Source organism: Trachypithecus francoisi, unplaced genomic scaffold (genome assembly GCF_009764315.1).
Source record: "Trachypithecus francoisi isolate TF-2019V2 unplaced genomic scaffold, Tfra_2.0 Lachesis_group0, whole genome shotgun sequence".
Classification (NCBI taxonomy): Eukaryota; Metazoa; Chordata; class Mammalia; order Primates; family Cercopithecidae; genus Trachypithecus; species Trachypithecus francoisi.
This window is the reverse complement of record NW_022681453.1, coordinates 136,244,574-136,266,524: the sequence shown is the minus strand read 5'-3', so window position 1 is coordinate 136,266,524 and position 21,951 is coordinate 136,244,574. Positions and strand designations below refer to the sequence as shown.

At 43.3% G+C, this 21,951-nt stretch overlaps 1 protein-coding gene and 1 long non-coding RNA gene across 3 annotated transcripts in view; one reads left to right on the top strand and one right to left on the bottom strand.

Moving 5' to 3' along the window:
• SCN11A (sodium voltage-gated channel alpha subunit 11) overlaps positions 1–3,896 on the top strand; it is a 111,146-nt gene extending 107,250 nt beyond the window's left edge. The window contains exon 27 of one of the 2 annotated variants that reach the window (XM_033212076.1): positions 1,908–3,896. In XM_033212076.1, the coding sequence (XP_033067967.1) occupies positions 1,908–2,956 (1,049 nt within the window). In that variant the 3' untranslated portion in view covers positions 2,957–3,896. The remainder of the gene's footprint in view (positions 1–1,907) is intronic. The other variant, XM_033212077.1, reaches the window with a different exon arrangement.
• Positions 3,897–16,311: 12,415 nt separating this feature from the next.
• LOC117077355 lies at positions 16,312–19,025 on the bottom strand. The gene is made up of 3 exons (XR_004434741.1): positions 18,909–19,025; positions 18,491–18,529; positions 16,312–16,491 (listed from the first exon to the last, which is right to left on the bottom strand). It is a non-coding gene; the product is annotated as an uncharacterized LOC117077355 (long non-coding RNA).
• Positions 19,026–21,951: the final 2,926 nt, after the last annotated feature.

Sequence of the window (21,951 nt, the reverse complement as noted above, 5' to 3'; positions counted from 1 at the left end):
TAAGTAGACCTTTAATTTTTATTAGTCAGTTCCAATCACAAGTCCTGGTGAAACTGACAGCAGCAAAAAAAAAAAAAAATGGTGGTCGGATGTCTGGGGCAGGCCCTCTAAGAACTCAGAGAGCCCTTCCTCTGATGAGTAAACAGCAGCTCACTCATTCCAAAGTTCCTGCCATGCAATGCCAAGCATCATGCAGTTTGTGAAAATGTTTCTGACTTTTGTCCTTTGAACAACTGCTAAGCAATTGCAGTTATACATGCTGTCTGGCATTTGCTCCAATGGATGAGAAAATCCACATATTAAGCCAGATAATACTCAGCAGTAAGATTAATCCATATATTAATCTTACTCACTAATGTAGACAGAGTTTTATATGCCTTTGCCAATGTTTCTGCCATCCAACGCTTAGCCTCAATACTTTTCCAAGCTCTTTCCTAAGTTTTTGGAGAAATGCAAAATGAATGTGAGTTGAAATGAATCTCTCTCTAGGAGTTAACAATGTAGTTGAGGTATTACGGCTTACTCATCTTAAAGTGCCAAAAAAAGATAGGGAAATTAATTGAACACCAAATCACATGGTGCAAAGCAGAAATGAGCTCAGAGAAAGAACAGATTACTATGAGCTTGATCAGCCCAAGAAATATTCATAGAGGAGGCAAATCTTAAATGAAGGGCCTCCTCCAGTTGTTGCTGTATTGGCACTTAATAAATTTTACATCTTTCCGGGTTAACTTCCCAATTAAGGTATGAATTAAACTTCTTTGGCACAATTGAGGAGTCAGTGAAGTATATAATCAACTAGCCCTCTTTAGTCAGTAGGTGACAGCAGAGCATTCTGCTGCCCATAACCTCTAATAGACCCCTAGTGACCTTGGAGGACACTCATGGTCATTAGGGTCATCGGCACTCAAAGACTGCCCATGACCCCTAACGACCCTAGAAGACTCTCAAAGCAAGAACAAGGCCATGTCTACACAAGGCAAGTATGTTCCAACCATTCTATAAGGTTTAGGCCAAAATGTGAATTGTCTTAAATCCTTGCATCGCTTGCCTGCAGAGCAGACAATGGAAGAACAGGGCAACATTTTAGGTCACATATTCAGCTGTTTGATCAAACCTTTGAAATGGCATTTATGGGGTTTGCAGCAACAGAGAAATTATCTCCAAACTGTATTCCCTTGAGCTTTTTGAGTTTGGATCTCAGAAGTCCTTGGAATGAGGATGACAAATATGAACAATCCATGGGCAGCTTCAGCCTAAAGTTGGGCATTCCAATGCTACCATTTCCCTCGAGCCCAACATACATTGTGGCTCTTTCAGCAGATAAACTGTCCTCACCTGTAGTAGGGATATATTTAAATTCTTCTACACAAATAAGGATCTGTCCCTTTTAAGGAAGTTTGGGATTGGGGATTCTATAATTTCCACTGGCAGCTCAGGCTCAAGGCAACCTTCTATAGCAGAAATCTCTGCTTGCACTCCAGTCTAAAAGACTCAAGCTGTAGTTTATCTGTTTTACATTCTATATTCTATATATTCAATACATACGGAAACCTGTTGTATTTATTACTTCCTGAGTGGCTTTAAAAACCCAACATAGATAATACACTTCAAGTATGTAACTCACAAAATAGGCTTTCATAAACTGCATTCCTTTCCTTAGTTGTCTTTAATATTTTAGACATCCGATCCCATCTAAAATTGTATGGCCCTTGTAAACTATTTTCTGAATTAAGACACAGATAAGTATTTTCCCTGATAGTGGTAAAAGAAATTCTTAGTTTTGTACATGAGCTACAAAGTGTTGATAAAAAGTTGGCCCCCGTAGGATTCTGAGGCAGGAGACAGGCTGGAGCTGAAACCAGTGTGCCTTCTGGAAACTCATTGACTTTTCTCCTTCTTCTGAGGTACAATGATTTCTACCTTGGAAAGTCAGGAGTACATTCCTTTCCCTCCAACGCTCTTCAGAATTGTCCGCTTGGCTAGGATTGGCCGAATCCTGAGGCTTGTCCGGGCTGCACGAGGAATCAGGACTCTCCTCTTTGCTCTGATGATGTCGCTCCCTTCTCTGTTCAACATTGGTCTTCTACTCTTTCTGATTATGTTTATCTATGCCATTTTGGGTATGAACTGGTTTTCCAAAGTGAATCCAGAGTCTGGAATTGATGATATATTCAACTTCAAGACTTTTGCCGGAAGCATGCTCTGTCTCTTCCAGATAAGCACATCAGCAGGTTGGGATTCCCTGCTCAGCCCCATGCTGCGATCAAAAGAATCATGTAACTCCTCCTCAGAAAACTGCCACCTCCCTGGCATAGCCACATCCTACTTTGTCAGTTACGTTATCATCTCCTTTCTCATTGTTGTCAACATGTACATTGCTGTGATTTTAGAGAACTTCAATACAGCCACTGAAGAAAGTGAGGATCCTTTGGGTGAAGATGACTTTGACATATTTTATGAAGTGTGGGAAAAGTTTGACCCAGAAGCAACACAATTTATCGAATATTCTGCCCTTTCTGACTTTGCTGATGCCTTGCCTGAGCCTTTGCGTGTGGCAAAGCCAAATAAATACCAATTTCTAGTAATGGACTTGCCCATGGTGAGTGGTGATCGCCTCCACTGCATGGATGTTCTTTTCGCCTTCACCGCTAGGGTACTTGGTGGGTCTGATGGCCTGGATAGCATGAAAGCAATGATGGAAGAGAAGTTCATGGAAACCAATCCTCTCAAGAAGTTGTATGAACCCATAGTCACCACCACCAAGAGAAAGGAAGAGGAAAGATGTGCTGCGGTTATTCAGAAGGCCTTTCGAAAGTACATGATGAAGGTGACCAAGGGTGACCAAGGTGACCAAAGTGACTTGGAAAACAGGCCTCATTCACCACTCCAGACTCTTTGCAATGGAGACTTATCTAGCTTTGGGGTGGTCAAGGGCAAGGTCCACTATGACTGAGCCCTCACCTCCACGCTTACCTCACAGCTTCACAGCCTTGCCTCCAGCCTCTGAGCTCCAGGGGTCGGCAACTTAGTGTATGAACAGGTAGTGAATTCACCAAATTAGCCATTCCATTTTCTTTTCTGGCTAAAAGAAGTGATATTTCAGTTTCATTTTAAATGATACAGAGATATAAGATAAAGCTGCCTGACAACCACTGGTACTATTTTAATAAGGAAGAAGACACCAGGAAGGACTGTAAAAGGACATACCAATGTTAGGATTGGAATAGTTCAGGCCGGGCACAGTGTCTCATACCTGTAATCCCAGCACTTTGAGACGCTGAGGCGAGTAGATCATGAGGTCAAGAGATTGAGACCATCCTGGCCAACATGATGAAACCTCATCTCTTCCAAAAAATACAAAAATTAGCTGGACATGGTGGCGTGTACCTGTACTCCCAGCTACTTGGGAGGCTGAGGCAGGAGAATCGCTTAGACCTGGGAGATGGAGGTTGCAGTGAGCCAAGATCATACTGCTGCATTCCAGCCTGGTGACAGAGTGAGACTCTGTATCAAAAGAAAAAAAAAAAAGGAAAAAAAAAGAAACATGGTTGAAACATGGTTCAAATTATATCTAAACAAAAAAGAATAAGACACAAAAAACACATTAAAATTTTAAGTTGTATTTTCTGTGTTTCTAGGTACATCATTTTTGTTTGATATTTTCCTGATGCAAGTATGTGGTTTATCACCTGTAGCTCTTTTGCATGCTAAATGAAAATTCAAAACTTGCCAATAAATGAATAGCTTATTGCAGATATTTTTTACCAACATTAATTATTTTGGGTTTGTTTAAGACCTAGAGGCACAATCTTGACTTGTCAATTACTACCCTTTCACAAGCTACCATCATACATATATATATATTTTTTTAAATAAAACTTTCTGTTTGTGTTTCTTTCAGATAGTACACTAATATTCCCCTTTTGTTCAGTGGTTGTGTGAGTAGTGGTTTAAATGTGGTGCTTTGTTTGCAATTAAAGACTAGAGCCAGTGGTGTATCCGACAAGTGTTTTAACAACTGGCTTTTCAGGAATAAAGAAAGCCATGCTTTGTAGCATTCACTAATCTCTGTGGCGTGAGTACTCCCATTATGACTGATTTCAAGCTATCAACATAATGTTACTGGACGTGGAGTTGAGAAGAGATGCTCATAATAAGTTCTTGAGAGCTGGCTCAAGCTGACTGCAGCACATCACTTGCTGAAACTGATAAGGGCCCTCCACTTGACGGGTTAAAATATTTGCAGTGGGCACCTGGGGGAGAGAGAGTACCCTCTTAGCAACACCTGGGGCACAGGGTGAGCGATCCATAGACATACTGCTTAACCAGTGATCTTAGCCACTTGATGAGCCCTACATACAGTTTTGGCTGAATGTCTGTTTCAAAGAAACACCCAGACCTATCAAAAGGGCTTGGGAGCAGGAGGAGCCCGGGAGTTCCCTAAAAACTGGAGATGCCAAGAGGTCAAACAGGCATTAGGCTTTCAGTCCCCCAAAAGGCTGGGCGAGGGACAAAGAACCTACATTGCGATCATTGAGGAGTGGAGGAAAACCTCATAGAAATAGACCTGGGACCCTATATCTTAGACAGGTGAGAAGAACTGATGTGTCTGTCAGCAGCCTGCAGTCTGAGGTCGGGGCCTCTGACCTGCCCCACATTGCCCAGCAAAGGGAAGGGCAGCACTGGATCCTGTGGTGGGCTGAGAGGTGATTATTTTCAGTGTGTAAGATCTTACCATGACTTGATGTATTCATTTCAAGGACCTGAGTTTTGTAGGCAGCCTTGTGCTCTGAAGCATTGGTAAAAATAGTGATAATATCATTATCTAATATTTATTTAGTGGTTGCTGTGCATCAGGCACTGGCTAAGCATTTGCCATGAATGATCTCATTTGTACCTCATGCCAACTCAATGAGAAAGACATACCCTATGTAAAAAGGAGAAAACTGAGGCTCAGAGAGGTTGAGTGACCTGCATACAATCATGCACCTGGTAGAGCCTGAGCCTGTGTGCCATGCTGGGAAGGGGAAGTGGGTGGGCTCAGGACCAGGGAAGCTTTGAAATGGGCTACCAGGCCTCCTGTGCAGGATTGGGAGGGCCTCGTGGAAATCACTAGTTTACAAAGTCATGGCTACATTCTCCTGGAGGTACTGAGAATAACTTATGGCTCCTTTTTAAAAAGCTCTGATTATGAACTTTAGATGTTTTATAGATTCCCTATCAAGTTTTCAAAAAAAAAAAAAAAAGATGGCTGGTCATCATTTCAGGGGTAGGGGGAGGATCTGGAAGGATATGGTCTTGCCCATTCCAGGCTACCATGCAGGAGCTTGAATGTGGTCTGTTTTGTATGTAAGCTTCACCCTCAGAACATGTGGAACAAAGTAAAAAAAAAAATAAAACAAGCTTCACCCTCCTCCCTTTCATACACACCTGTATACCCTGACATGCTTCTGTTTAACGAGGGCTGGTTTCTTGGAGCCACCTCCTAGGGAGAGAACAAGATCTGCTTAGCTTTATCAAGAGGTTGGACCACTCTACCTTCACTAGATGGCAGCAAATGTCCAACATGTTCTTTTCAGAGAGGGCTGCACATCATCTGTACACAGGCCTGGCACTTAGAAAGCCACAGGGTTGAAGGGAGAAGAGCCCTTAGATAGACCTTAGATAATAGTGAATTATCTAAACTCTGAATAGGTGATAGAAAGCTCATAGTAATATCCCTAGAAATATTGCTCACTGTGAGAGGATCCAGGACACCGTCAGGAGGCAGAGATGTTGGTGTGAGCTCTGTTTCCCTGGGACGTACTGATTTTCCACTGCAAGCAGCCCTCCAGGCACACGAATCCAGTCCCCTTATTCTCTGAGTTTTCTTTTCTCCAGGTAGATCAGCCCCCTGCAATTCAATGGGCAGACATGTTCCAAGGATGAATGCAGTCTGTTTTGTGTAAACTGCTTCTAACCAGATAGGACTATAATCTCAAGAGCATATTTGCTGTTTGGCAGGAGAATTAGATGAGTGTCTATGCAATAATAATGCAATACAACATAACAAGTGCCATAAACCAGAAACATGCCTCTGCTCTGAGGACATGAATGAAGCAAGCTCACAGAAAGGCTTCCTGAGAGAGGAGCATCTGAGATGGATACACTTAACTGGTGTGTAGGATTTTGACAGGCAAACCTGGGTTTGGAGGGCATTTAAAGTTGGGGAGACAGCACAGGCAGCTTGACGGCAACTAGGAAGTGTGAGGGAGTATGAATTACCCAGTTGACTGGACATGGAGTATAGGGAGTGGAGCAGCAGCTACTGAATCTTAGACACAGACATTTGTGGAGAGCCTCAAATGCCAGAGTAAAGAGTTCTAGCATATTTAGAAAATAAGAGGCATTAAAGGTATTTTAGCAGGGAAGAAAAATAACTGGATAGAATGTGCAAGGTGGAATGGAGAAAAACAAGATCTGATCCTGGTGGGGAAGAGGCACTGAGCCAGGAAGGAGGTAAGGGCAATGCGGTGTGATTCCAAGATGCTTGTACCAGCTGCCTGACCATCAGGGAGGATAAGGTAGATGGCAGTAAAGGGTACGAAGTTAATAGCATAGGAGGAGCAAGGGTTTGAGTTTTTTTGTTTGTTTTAATGGCTAATGAGGAAGAAAATCTAAAACGTAATTCAGTTTTAAATATTTTGAAAGTTTAAGATCTCAGGTCTAACTGACAACGCCCAGCCAAGACTTGAACTTGAGGACAAGGTGTGGACAAGAGTCTTTGGTGCAAAGGTGATGTCTGAAACCCCAGGAGCAGATGACATCATGGGAGAAAGAGTATACCCAGCTCTAGAAGCAGGCAGGGTACTTGCCCTTAGGGTATGTTTTCAGGGAATGAAGGTGAAGAGGAGTGAGACAGTTCAGAGAAGAATGTGGGATAGTAGGTGACAGTAAATACCATGACTTGCAATGGGGGAAGAGAGCAGGCTTCATTGGAGAAATTCAGTCAACAAGGTGAGATACACAGTCCCACCTTTTCATCCCTTCTACCAAACAGCATGCAGGATCCAGGAAAGAATCCCACCACTTATTGCTCTACCTTTTTGTAAGGCGAAGATGAGAGCTTGCCTTATAAACAATTGGGCCAGGGAGCCAGCTATTCCAGGGAGCAGTCTTGGAATGTCAGTTACTAACACTCAATGCCCTTGGGGAACTGAAATTCTGTATAGCTCCTCCTGCTCAAGGAGGGGAAGCCACTGATTCCAGATTGCTTGTTGCCTGGCAACCCAGATAGAACCTCCAGGGTCATTGAATGGGCAATCTTGTCCCTTGATACACAAGGAGTAATCAAAGTGGCACTGAGAAAACAAGAGCTAACATTTATTGAGTGCTTACTCTGGGCCAGGTAGTCACTTTACCAGCATTACTTCTTCACAACATCTCTATTAGGTAGAAACTATTTGTAATCTTCATTATATAGATGAAGAAACTGAGGCATGTAGAGGAAATAAGAGGCTTCTTTGAGAGCCAGTAAGAGGTTTTTTCAGGATTCAAACCCAAGCATTCTGGCTGTAGGTCTCAAGCTATCAATGCTATACTGCACTGCCTTTCAGACAAAAAGAGACAACATGCTTGATGTTAAACAGAAGGTATGGAGTTTTCTTGGTAGTGTCTGTGAACCTTTTGCATTTATTTCTTTTTCTCTCAAGATAATGCATGTTTTTAAAGTTATCTTTACAATGTGGAAACTCACACTGGGGAGATGCTGTGCTCCCTCTCCAAATTTCATATACTCAGTTCTGTCGATGTATTTGGTCCCCTAATATTTTGACAGAGCTTCCATCCTTTTTCCATTCTCTCCCTTCTTCTCCAGGCAAACTATGGTTAATCTATCTCTTCTAAAAGCAGGTGCCCAGGGGGCAATGGAACATCTTTTCCTTTTGGCCAATAGACTTCCATTATATAGACTACAATTATACTAGTCAGACTGTAGTGCTACCAAGAGGTATCCCGGGGGTACTAATTTAGCTTCCTTTAATCCGCACCAATCCCCCAACTTAAGATACTCTGAATGAGCATACAGGCTAAGTAAAAACACCGTGTCAGTGGTGCCAATGCAGCTTCAAGTTCCCCTGCCCCATTCCCGTACTCTAAGTTCTTTCTATATTTTAAGTATAGGAAATATATAGGAAATATACCTGGAGCCAAATCACACTGATGGCTCATAGTCTATTGATTCATGAGTCCTAGTTAGACTTCTACAGAGTTTTTCTCCTAAATTAATGTTTTTTTTTTTTTTCTTTTTTTATTTTTTATTATACTTTAAGTTCTAGGGTACATGTGCATAACGTTTATATCATGTATAACTCCCCAATGCAATCCCTCCCTCCTCCCCCCTCCCCATGATAGGCCCCAGTGTGTGATGTTCCCCTTCCCGAGTCCAAGTGATCTCATTGTTCAGTTCCCACCTATGAGTGAGAACATGCGGTGTTTGGTTTTCTCTTCTTGTGATAGTTTGCTAAGAATGATGGTTTCCAGCTGCATCCATGTCCCTACAAAGGACGCAAACTCATCCTTTTTGATGGCTGCATAGTATTCCATGGTGTATATGTGCCACATTTTCTTAATCCAGTCTGTCACAGATGGACATTTGGGTTGATTCCAAGTCTTTGCTATTGTGAATAGTGCCGCAATAAACATACGTGTGCATGTGTCTTTGTAGTAGAGTAATTTATAATCCTTTGGGTATATACCCAGTAGTGGGATGGCTGGGTCATATGGTACATCTTGTTCTAGATCCTTGAGGAATCGCCATACTGTTTTCCATAATGGTTGAACTAGTTTACAATCCCACCAACAGTGTAAAAGTGTTCCTATTTCTCCACATCCTCTCCAACATCTATTGTTTCCTGACTTCTTAATGATTGCCATTCTAACTGGTGTGAGATGGTATCTCATTGTGGTTTTGATTTGCATTTCTCTGATGGCGAGTGATGACGAGCATTTTTTCATGTGTCTGTTGGGCAATACTTGAAAAACATTGCTTTGGATCTAAATGAAGGTCTCAGTAAGGTTCTGAGGTCTTATCCATTTTCACACTGACATTTGAAAAGAGAGGTTTCTACTATTCCATGGGAGGGCAGCAGAGCCTCAAGGGATGAATCACCAATCAGGGGAGACATCAAGTGAGGGAAACGCCTGGCCTGGAGTTGAGAGTGACCACTCTAGGACTGGGTGAAAATATAAAAAGATACAAGAGACTTGAACAAAACTATCAGCCAACTTGCTCTAATTGATTTTTATAGAACTCAGTAAGAATAAAAAATACACATTATTTTTAAGTACTTATAGAATATTTACCAAGATAGGACCATCAAATGTCTCAATAAATTTTAAATATTCAAATCATAAAAATATGCTGTCAGATTACAATGGAATTGAATTGTAAATCTATAACAGAAAGATACCTGAAAAATCCCTAAAACTGGAAACTAAAAACATGCTCCTAAATAGAAGATATTGAATAATAGAGAAATTAATGAAATGGAATGCAGAAAAATCATAGAGAGAGTCAATAAAACCAAAAGCTGGCTCTTTGGGCTGATCAATAAAACTGAAAAATTTCTAGCTAAAAAGGGAAGAGATATAAATGACCAATACCAGGAGTGAGAATAGAATGAATCCCTCATTATTGTGTTATTGTCTATAGAATCACCCACTGATTCTACAAACAGTAAATTCTACAGACAATAACACGGTAAGGGATTATCACAAAGAATTTTATTCTGATAAACTGAACAACTTAGATGAAGTGAATAACTTCCACAAAAGACATAAACTAGCCTCATTCAAGAAGAAATAACTTGAATAGTACTATATCTAGGTTAAAAATTGAATTTTTAGTTAAAATTCTTTCCACAAAGAAAACTCCAAGAAAGCAAAAAGTAATTCCATTTCTACACAAACTCTTCCAAAAAATTGAAGAGGTAGAAATATTTCCAATTCACCCTATGAGGCCCTGATATAAAAACCAAAGATGTATCAAGAAAAGAAAACTACAAGCCAATAAGCTTCATGAACATAGATCCAAAGGTCTTTTACAAAATTTAGCAAATCAAATCCAGAAATATGTTTTTAAAAATACATTACAACAAATGGGATTTATCCCAGAAATATATGAGTGGTCTGATGTTGAAAATCAATCAGTGTGATGCATCATACTGATAAACTAACAAAGAAAAACCATATGACTATCTCAAAGATGAAAAAAAGTCATTTATCAAAATTTAACATTCATTCCTGATTTTTTAAAAAAATGCTCTAAGATTCCAGCAAATTAGGCATAAAAGAGAATTTCCTCAATCTGACGAAGAGCATAAAATAAAGGAGAGCTAACTATATAATGATGTACTTTCCCCCGAAGATCTGAAACAAGGCAAGGAATATGGCTTATGAAGCTTCTACTCAACATTGTATAGAAAATTCTAAGCAGGAAAATAAGGCAAGAAAAAGTAAAAGGCATCCAGATACATTGAAAAATAAGTAGGACTGTCTTTGTTGGTAAATGACATAATTGACTATTTAGACATTCCTATGGAATCTACAAAAAAGGTGAGGTTAGGGAGGCAGCAGGATACAAAATCATTATTTTAAAATCAATTGTATTTCTATATGCTAGCAAAGAACAACTGTAAGTTAAAACTTAAAATACTATTTACAATAGCATGGGGAAATATGAAATACTTAGAAATAAATTTGACAACTAAGATGCAAGACCTGTGTACTGAAAACTACAAAACATTATTGTGAAAAATTTAAACAGATCTAAATAATTAAAGGAGATAATACTATGGTCATGGATCAGAAGACTCAATATTTGTTAAGACATAGCTTTTCCCCAAAGCAATCCTAAAGTCCCTGCAAGTTTTTTGTAGAAATTAATAAGCTGATTCTAAAATTTATATGAAAATACAAAAGACCTAGAATAGCAAAAATAACTTAGAAAAAGAAGAAAAAAGTTGGAGAGGTCAACACTACCTGATTTCAAGAAATATTATATAGCTATAGTAATCAAGATGGTGTATTAGTGGCATAAATATAGACAAATAGCTCAAAGGAAGAGAACAGAACAGAATCCAGAAAAGAAATAGAACCACACATATATGTTCAATTGATATGTAACAAATATGTCAAGGAGATTCAATGAGGAAACCATTTCCAAAAAATGATTCCAGAATAACTGGGTACTCATATACAAAAACAACAACAGCAACAACAAAAATGTACATTGATTCTTACCGCATGCCATATATAGAAATTAACCAAAATAGATCATAGACATAAATGTGAGCTAAACTAAAAATTTCTATTAGAAAACACAGGAGAATGATCTTGGGTTGGCAAAGATTTCTTAAGTACAACATATGAAGTACTAATTTTTGAAGAAGCAAAATAATAAAGTGGACTTTAGTGAAAAGAAAAGAAAAAATTTGACACTATCAAGTTTTGTTAAGGATGTTGAGTAACTGGAACTGTCATATATTGCTGGTAGAAGCATAAAATAGCTCAGTCACTTTGGGAAACAATTTCCTTATTTCTTGTGAAGTTAAACGTACACCTACCAACCATACAACTCAGCCATTCCACTCCCAAGTATTTACCCAATAGAAATGAAACATGCCTACACAAAGACTTGTGCACAAACACTAAAGGTAGCTTTGTTTTTAATGACCCAAACTGCAAACAACCCAAATATCCATCAACAGGTGAATGGATAAATAAATGGTGATATATCCATCCAATACTATACTACCTAGTAAACATGAAGGAATGAACTATTGATAATTGATAGCAATGACAGGAATGATTCTCAAAAGAATGATGCTGAGTGAAAGAAACTAGACAAAAACAATTATATACTGAATAACTGCATTTATCTAAAATTCTAAACAATGTAAACTAAACAGTAGTGACAAGTAAATCCGTGGTAAGCTGGGGGATGAGAATTGGATTGATAAGAAAGAAAGATAGAGACACAGGAGGAAGCTTTTGAGGATGTTGATATGTTTGCTGTCTTGATCATGGTAATGGTTTCTGAAGTGAATAATATAGGTCACAATTTATCAAGTTGTATTCTTTAAATGTATGCAGTTCTCAGTATGTCAGCTTCAACAAACTTGTAACAAAAAGCCTGCCCTTGAGGTTTGGGGGGTTTAAATGGAAGTCTCAGTAAACCTCAACATCCCTCATTTTACCTCTGAAGTCAAACTGAGGGGCTGCAGCTGTTCCAGGGATGGCTGCTGCATCTTGGCACCTGCCCACCTAAGAATGAAGATAATGCCCTCATTAGGGAATAGCAACACTCAGAAAACTTCAAGATATCATCTGGCTCAGCTCATTACACAGATGAGAACACTGATGTCCAGAGATTGGTAGTGATTGAAACAAGGTTCATGATTGATGGCAGGACAGATTTAGGGATAAACCAGTGAGTGAGATTGGTCAGGAGAGGAGAGGGCTATGTCCTATGAGCAGGGACTGAGTTCTCTGTCTCCTCTTCCCTACCCCTGCAGTAGTCTCTCACTGCACAGAGCATGACTACTTGATGGCTATTGGGTGGGTGGTCTAAACCCCTGTCCTCTTCCTGCCTGGTGTTGGAGAGCACAAGGTGGGCACTGAACACTGCTTCCTAGCCTGCACCATCTCCTGGGACCTCCCCTCTCTTCTCCCTCCCAGGAGAGGGCCACATCCTGTAGCCAGGAGGAGGGGCTTTCCATACAGACGCTGCCCCACGAGGCAGGAAACGCCAGGCACTTTCCCTCTCCCTACAGACCTTGTGTGAGCTCATTCTGGTAAAAGTTTAATGCCTAAACGTCAATTACACTTAAGAATGCTCCGATGAGCCCAACAGCAGCCTCTTCTCAGAGCCACTGGGGCCTGAAGCCACTTTCCTGCTCCCTCCCTTCGATGCTGAGAAAACCTCCCTGCCTTCCTCACAGTCCCTGCTTTCCCACCAACTTGCTATGTGCCCTTGATCAAGACCCATCCCCTCTTTGGGCCCGATTTTGAATTAATAAAACAGAAGGACTGACTCAAATGCTCTCTGAGGTGTGTGCTTTGCTTGTTCCTCCTCAAGAGCCCTTACCTCTGGGTGAGCAGGGCAAGAAGAGGGGACACACACCAGGTTGGAGGTCTGTAAAGGAATGGCCAAGGGCAGAAATGCCAAAAACCAGAGGTGTTGGAAAAGATGGAGAAATACTTGATGTGTTTATGCTCATTTAGGCAGTAAACATGTTACAATCAACATGCAAATAATTATGCAAAAGTACAGGACAGGTTTAGTGACCTGGCCACCTTTCCTGTATGGCATCCAACTCCACATGTCATCACGGACTTTTCATCAGCTGGCCCAGATGTGCCACAGCTGGCCTTGGGCATAGGATAAATGGCTCAGGCAGCCTCCAGGGAGAGAAAGAAAGAGGCCACTTGTGTCTTCTTTTGCAGGCCATGATGGACATTTTCCCTCTAATCCACCAAACTTATTACTTCCCATTCAGGCTCTGTCAGCCCCCAGGCTGTTCTTTGCATAATCCCTGTGTTTCCTGCCTCCACATCCTCCTCACAACAATCTCCTCCACTAGAATGTCCTCTGCTTCTTGTTTCCTTCTCACTGAATCCCAGTGCAGCTCTGGACTCAATCTGGGGAAGCTTCTCTGCCTAACTTCATTCCAAGCTGCCTGAGTACCACTCTTGTCATCCCTCAAGTTCTCCATAGCCTTTTGCTATGCAGAGAACAGCTTTCAGACAAAGGTGTGGAGGATGTTCTGTCTGGGAACATGGGCTTTGTGTGCTAATCTGTCCCCTGCCCCCCACCCCACCACTGGGACCCAACAAAGCATGCCAAACCACAGATAAAATGCTGGTGGTGCTAAGAGATTTGTTCCTAATCCAAAATGGCAGCTCTTTTTAGCCAGGGGAACCCTTCCCCATGGGACATAGAGCCTGTTTCTGCCCTGGTTCAGGCTGCTTTAGTGTGTGAAACATGGGTTCTCCCTGTTTCAAGACCGAACTCCCTCATTTGACGCTTGTTAGACCATCCTTCTCTGCTTTAGTTAAAATTATTTCCTTTGCTGTCTGTTCTAGCCAGAGGTGATATTTAAAAATACTCAATCTCTGGTGAGGCTTGGGGACTGACCAAACAGAATGGAATGTCACTGAGTGCTGGAGAGGGTCCTTGAGATTGGCCAAAAGGAAGGCAGTGGGTGGCTGGATTAGAGATGTAGCTGGGTGTGGCCCTTTAGAGGTTGGATCCCAGAACATATTGGGGGTGGGGGCATTAGGAGAGGAGCCAGGGCAGCTCCAGCAGCCAGGGAACACTTAGGGGTGCTGGTTAGAATCCATTTACCTACACTCCCACCTCAGATCCATTATCTATTTTTCTCTTCCTTGACCTGTGTCCAGAGAGACAGATCCTTTCAGGTTGCATCAGTTGGACTCCCTTGCTGACTGACTTCCAGCTGGGCTAAGTCAATGGGAGTCACCAGTGAGAGATAGAAGGGAAGGAAGAGAAGCAGTCAGGGTTTTTCTTTCCTGCTTCCTCCCTGCTCCAGGCTGTGTTTCTAGCAGTGGCTATATTCCTCCAACACTACAAATCCTGTCCTGCACTCCTTTTCCATTGTTCCAGCTTTCCTGGGCTCTAGCAATGCTGTCTTCCCTTTTCCCCTTCCAGTCTAAGGATGGAAATGGTTTCCTGCTATTGCTAGTCTCTGAGTGCCTAACATCCTTAACTCCTGGGTGGCCAGCCTTTGGGATGGTCCCTGCTGGTCTTTGTCTCCTGCTATTCATCCCTTTGAATAGTCTCTCCCACATCGTCCCTGGCTTTTTTTGTATGACTTGGTTTGAGGCTGACAGCAGTAGTGATGGGGGTGTCAGACTGAGACTTCTGTCTTGACTACCCTATGACTTGTTTTCTCTTGGATCATTCACTCTGGGGAAGGCAGGCCACCAGGTTGTGAGTAGCCCTATGGAGAGGCCCCCATGGGAAAAAAAAAAAAAAGGAAGTCTAACTAATAGCCAGCAAGGAACTGCAATTTGTCAATAATTCCCTAAATGAACTTGGAAACAGCTCCTGCAGCCCTTGGGCAAGTCTTGAGATGACTTGAGAGGACTGTAGCCCCTGCAGACAACTTGACGACAACCTTGTGAGAGACCCTGTGCCAGAACCATCCAGCTAAGTCACTCTCAAATTCTCACTTCTTGGAAACTGCAAGAGATAATAAATATTGGTTGCTTTAAGCTGCAATGTATTGGGGATGATTTGTTACATAGCATAGATAATTAATGTAACTCCATCTGTACTTCTGGAAGTATTCACTTGACTAAAGTTTCCTGAACCATCTGAGACAGATTCTGCTTTTTGATTAATACTAAGGCTCACTGTGGCTGCCACTTAACCAGTGCTACAGAAAAAGTTCTATATTTTAACAATGCTATGGTTGCACTGGTATGTTCCTTCTGAATATCTTCTGACCCATCACTTGAAGATCAGGGAAGTCCAGCGTCGAGCCCCCAAGCTCAATGAGAGTCTTGGATGGGACAGAGCCCAGGGATTGAGGAGGGAATAGGAAAAAAGGGTTAGAGGAGAAAAGGAAGAAGGGAAGTAAAAGAGAGGCAGATAGGGAGCTAGATGGCAGAATAAAAGATTCAGGCCTGAGTTAGTCCACAAGAAATTAGGAGAGGTATCTTCCAGAACTCCACCTGCTCTGCAATAAACCCTACCTAACTCGTCCAGTGGGATGGAGATGAGAGCTAGACAGAGTCCAGTACAGATAATAGTGCCTAGACTGATAGTTCTGTGTGGGTAACTTAGCATTATTTCTAGATGAGTTTTCCTTGAAGCACCAAATCCTGCCTCTCCTCAGCTCTCAGCCTCACGGTGTTGTTCATCTCTACAAGCCAGCATGCCAGCAGTCCCTGAGGCCCCACCGAGAAGCCCCTGCCTGGAGGAGATGGGCAGCATCCTCCGCCGTGGGCGGGGCACTTTCCTCTCTGCAGTTGGCCGGCGCCAGCAGCCAGGCATTACTGCGCAGGGGGCCCCTTTGTATGGCTGTGCGACCTCAGGGTGCCCTCTGTGAGTCATTTCCTGTTATTCTCATCGAAGAAGTCCTGCCATTCTTTAGAGCAAAATTTGACATTTTTACAGGACTTACTTCTGCGGCCTTTTGGTCAAGAGAAAAGGCAGGGATCCTTTCATTTATATTTACAAAGCCATTAATTGGCTTCTTTATAAAATTATACTCCATTATAAGCTCAATTGGAGTGGGAGCATAGCTTTATTTAGTCCAAAACATCAAACGGTTTTAAAGGATTCTTTTTTAACAACCAAGTGTTCAGTGGCAAGTAGACTGGAGAAGCAGGCTCCACTTCCTTCTGCTGCTGAAAATGCAGGTGATATTGACTCTGGTGTGCCCACTGCTCACGGATACACCTCAGGTGTGCCCATCTACCCTGGAGAGAGAGAAGGGAAGATGGAAGGCATGATTAAGGGCCATCCCCAGGGCCCTGCCTGCAGCTCCTGCTTCTGTCTTCAGGTACACATCTAGCTCCAGAAAAGTGCCAGAGGAGGAATCTCCCAAACCTGATCCCCTCTCCAGACCAAGCCCAGGCATGGACAGTACCAGCGACGTGGCTCACCACACTTGCTGCTCCCTGACCCTGTGGTCGGCCAGGCACTGTGCCTTCACAGAGAGTTTATCTCCACTCAACCCATGTCATGAAGCTGCAAGAATCAGTCGTTTCCCATCACCCACATCATAGTCTGGGAACTTGGAATCAGTCGCCTAAGTTACTTTGATTTCTCTCACTCCAGGGCACACAGAGCATTGAATGCAGGGCTTTTCAAGTTTTGATATATAGATGCATCACCAGGGAGCCTGCAAAAATGCAGACTCTACTCAGTCACTCTGGGTGGGGCCTGAGTGCATTTCTTTTTTTTTTTTTTTTTTTTTTTGAGACAGAGTCTCGCTCTGTCGCCCAGGCTGGAGTGTAGTGGCCGGATCTCCGCTCACTGCAAGCTCTGCCTCCCGGGTTCACGCCATTCTCCTGCCTCAGCCTCCCAAGTAGCTGGGACTATAGGCGCCCGCCACCTCGCCCGGCTAGTTTTTTGTATTTTTTTCGTTGAGACGGGGTTTCACCGTGTTAGCCAGGATGGTCTCGATCTCCTGACCTTGTGATCCGCCCGTCTCGGCCTCCCAAAGTGCTGGGATTACAGGCTTGAGCCACCGCGCCCGGCCGGCTGAGTGCATTTCTAACAAGGTGATGCTGATGCTGCTGGTCCAACACTATAATTTATGGAGCAGGAATCTGAGTTAGACCCCTCATGTTACAGGTGGGAAGACTGAGCCAAGAGCAGGAGAGTGGCTTTCTCATGATACTTAAATCAGGCTGGAGGAAGTGTTTCAGGTAGGCTCACCTACCTCCTGTCACCTCACTTATGATACAGACCCCCAGCTATTTAGGGAAGTGCTTCTCAAACTTTAATGTGCACATGAATTACCCAGGATATTGTAAAAACACAGAGTCTGATTCAGTAGATCTGTGGTGAGTCCAGAATCTTAATTTTGTCACAGCTCTCAGGTGGTGCCAATGCTGTTGATACATGGATCTCACTTGAGTAATAAGGTCCCGGACAATGGCAGTGCTATGGTTTGAATGTTTGTCCCCTCCAAAGCTTGTGTTGAAATTTAGTTGATCTGGGCACGGTGGCTCAAGCCTGTAATCCCAGCACTTTGGGAGGCCGAGACGGGCGGATCACGAGGTCAGGAGATCGAGACCATCCTGGCTAACTCGGTGAAACCCCGTCTCTACTAAAAATACAAAAAACTAGCCGGGCGAGGTGGCGGGCACCTGTAGTCCCAGCTACTCCGGAGGCTGAGGCAGGAGAATGGCGTGAACCCGGGAGGCGGAGCTTGCAGTGAGCTGAGATCCGGCCACTGCACTCCAGCCCGGGCGACAGAGCAAGACTCCGTCTCTAAAAAAAAAAAAAAAAAAAAAAAAAGAAATTTAGTTGCTATTGTTAACAGTTTTAAAAGGCACACCTTTGAGAGGTGGTTAGGCCCTGAGGGCTCTGCCCTCATAGGTGGAATTAATGCCCTTACGAAAGGGTGAATTCAGCACCCTTTCGCCTTTCTGTCTCTTTGCCTTCTCACCATATGATGTCACAGAAAGCCCTCACCGGATGACAGTATTTTAATCTTGGATTTCCCAGCCTCCAGAGCTGTGGTGAAATAAGTTTGTTCTTTATAAATTACCCATTCTTGGGTATTCTGTTATAGCAGCACAAAACAGATTAAGATAGGCAGTAAGAGCATTGACTTGGTGACATCAAGAAGCATCAATAGTTTATGACTGGCTGTTACATGCATTCACTTCCCTGAGGTTCACAGCTGCCATGGGGCACAGCCAAGCCAAAGGCATTTATTTCCCCCATACCTAGTTGGTTTCCTACCTGAGGTCAGCCCAGAGAGGAGTTGTGCCCTTAAGGCTGCTGTTGAAAAGAGAAAAAAGTTTAGAATAGTGACAGACTTTAAGATTTCTGATGGTGGAAGTTACTTACAGCTTAGTTTCTATGGAAATGCTTCCCAGGGTTGTCTTTAGCTACAGAGACCAAAGCTAGAGCAAGGTAAAGTAGAGCAATAGCAAAGATGGGGGTGAGTGTGCTTAATACACATTCCCCCAAAAGAAATCTGATTTTACTGGAGGCATCAAAGGCCCCAGCTTTTAAAAACTGCCATTTCTATTCTCCCTTGAAGTTAGGAATAGACTTTCACTAAGTTCTGGCCAATGAATTATGATTTATAAGTAGACATTGCTGGATGAGGCTTCCAGAAAAGATCCTTAAAAGCAGAAGAAAAATCAGTTCGTACATGCCTTTTTATCCTTCAGTATCTCTGCCTTCTTGCTGCCTGGAATGCAGATGTGAAGTTGGGGCTCCAATAGCCATCTTGTGTCTATGAGGCACTCCGAAGAACAGAAGCTATATCTTAAAGGTGGAAGAGTCAAAAGATGGAAACAACATGAGTACAGATGGAATCATGGATCTTCTGCATTATCCCTGAGCCAGCTAATTCTGCATATCATATTATGTTACAGTAAAAGAGACCCACATATTCTTTAAGCCACTCTTCTGTGAGTCTCTGTTTCAAACAGTTGTGGGGAATTTCTGATTCTGTCATCAATCCTGAAAAGTGGTGCAACAATATATTTATGTATTCCGTTCCCAGAATGAAATAATGGAATTGAAAATGGATTTAAAATGACCCAAAGTGGACAAATTTGTGTGGAATGAGCTAGAGAGAGTGCCACTATATCTATGAGTGGGTGTGTGCAGCCTGCTTCCAGGCCTACAGCATCCTCGTTGCAAGGACTCTTTGTTGCCCACTTTGTGTGCAAACTATGGCAGACAGAGGCTGCTTGGATCTCACATCCATTCTACCAAATAGCAGCAGGGTGTCCGTGGACCCAGTCATCAATCCCTCTGAGGCTCTAGTTATCTAAAAAAATGGAGAGGCCAGATGTGGTGGCTCACGCCTGTAATCCCAGCACTTTGGGAGGCCGAGGCAGGCAGATCACGAGGTCAGGAGTTTGAGACCATCCTGGCCAACATGGTGAAACCCTGTCTCTACTAAAAATATAAAAAATTAGCAGGACACATTAGCAGGCGTCTGTAATCCCAACTACTCAGGAGGCTGAGGCAGGAGAGTTGCTTGAACCTAGGAGGTGGAGGTTGCGGTGAGCCGAGATTGCGCCACTGCACTCCAGCCTGGTGACAGAGTAAGACTCCATTACAAAAAAAAAAAAAAAAAAAGAGGAGACTGTAATTAAAGTGCTTACTTCTTAGGGTTGCTGTGATCCTTAAAAGGGACACATCTCAATTCGCATTAATTACTATTACTATTTATTAAATATTTATTGTATGTATATTTACTAAATTTTGAAGAGCCGAGATGGGGACACAAAGATGACAAAAGAGCAGCCCTATTCCCTCAAGGAGCTCCCAATTTCATTCCTTGAAGAGAGTTGTTCCATGCCTTTGTCAGGAAGACATTTAAATGCTACCAAAGAAACAATCCCGAAGATGAGGCTGTATCCTAGGACTCAGCCTCTGCAAGGCTGTAGGCGGACATTCTACCAGGAGTAAGTTTGAAATGGATTTCTCCAGGACACTCAACAGTGTGCAGAGAACTGGCTGCCTCAGCATCCTGCTTGATCTTTCTCTTGAAAAGTATGTCCCTAACTCAATTTTCTCAGCATTAAAATATAAAGATAAAGCCACTTATCTCCCAGGGCTTCAGGAAGAACTCAGTGAGGGCTTGCAGGTCAAGAGGTCAGGTGTGCTGGCAGCCATCGGGTCTGTAACTGTCCCTCTCTTATGGGGTCCACCTGCTGGTCCCATCCTCATTCAGATCCCTTCTCTACACCTCTATGCTGAGGAGTTCAGCTGCCAGCCCCATGTGCTGCTTTGCAGAGGACTGCTCATGTGGGACTGGAATAACCTTCCTTGTGCTGGGTGTGGAGTTGTGGGAGGAGGAGAAGTCCCACGGATAATTACAGCAAACCTCCACTTATCCAAATAAATGAGTCAGGACTCTGCAAGGCAGGGAGGGCAGCAGCTGCCTCCGAGGTCTGCGTGTTTGAGGCCTGTCTGTGCTCAGCCCAGGACTTGCCTCAGAGAAAGAACTGGAGGAAGTGAGCCTTTCTTTCCCTCTCTCTTTTGAGAGCTGACTCATCTACCCTCAACTCCTGGCAGCTGCCCCTCTGCCACCAGCCTGGATCAGGAAGGTGGGAAGAGGAGAATGTGGCTTAGGGGCCAGAGTCAGGCAGGAAAGGGGTCCTGACAACAGACTCCTTCTCACTCTCCTTCTCGTCTCACTTCAGAACTGAGGCCCAGAGGACACAGACATACTTGCTTTTTACCAAACCGACTGGCTCCCAGCTGATGGCCTAAGTGTTCACGGATAAGTTCAGGGGAAGGCCTGGAACTCATTTAGAAAATTTTATCAGAGGAACCTGGGAGCCACCATTACCCCTCCCTCCCCCTGCGCCATCCATTGATCTATGGGTGAACGCTGTCACTCCCAGCTCCCAACACGCCACACATTGAGCCCCTCCTGTGCACCCCCAGCCCAGCCATCCTCATTCTGGGAATTAATAAGATGATCCTGTAAGGCTCTTTACCCATGGCAAGAACCAGTGTCAGCTGGCATAATTCTTAGCATTAGTGTGATTCTCCCTGGCTCTCACCATCCTTTGTGGCCTCACCCTTCCTCCATAGCCCAGAACAGCTTATTGCAGAAGGTCATTGCTGATGAAGGAACCCAACCCCACATCCAGATGCCCTGCCCTCTTTGCCTATGCTGCAGCATGCCCAGGTCAGGATGCACAGCTCCCGTGTCTCAGAGAAATGCACTAAGTGCCTTTCCTAATGGTTCATGGACTCTCCCCAGAGCATAGTAGGTTTAGTGCTTCTGACATAGTCTCTGCATCTTCTCCCTTCACTCTGTGGTCTGCCAGCATTCCCTTTGTGGATACCCATTACCATTCCAAGCTCGGTGGGAGAATGCTTAGGCTGGGAGGTGAGAAAGCTGCTTCCCCAAGATGCATGCCAGAGCTCCAAATTGAGGTTTTTTCCTCCATGTCCTGGAAGAATATGCCCCACAATGTTAGCAGCAGTTATCTTGGAGTGGTGGTGGTAGTGGGGTGTGTGTGTGTGTGTGTGTTTTCCTAGGGTTTTTAGATGCTCCAGATGTCATGTTAGTTTTCTGATATCTGATAATTTTTAAGGTTAGCAAAACCAAATAAATTACAAGATTTGGTTAAAGCAGAGGAACCAGACCACCCCAGATGAGAATGAGAGGAGCAGTGCCAGAATGGGAGGCCTGGGTCTCAGAATCTGTTCCTGCCCTGGCA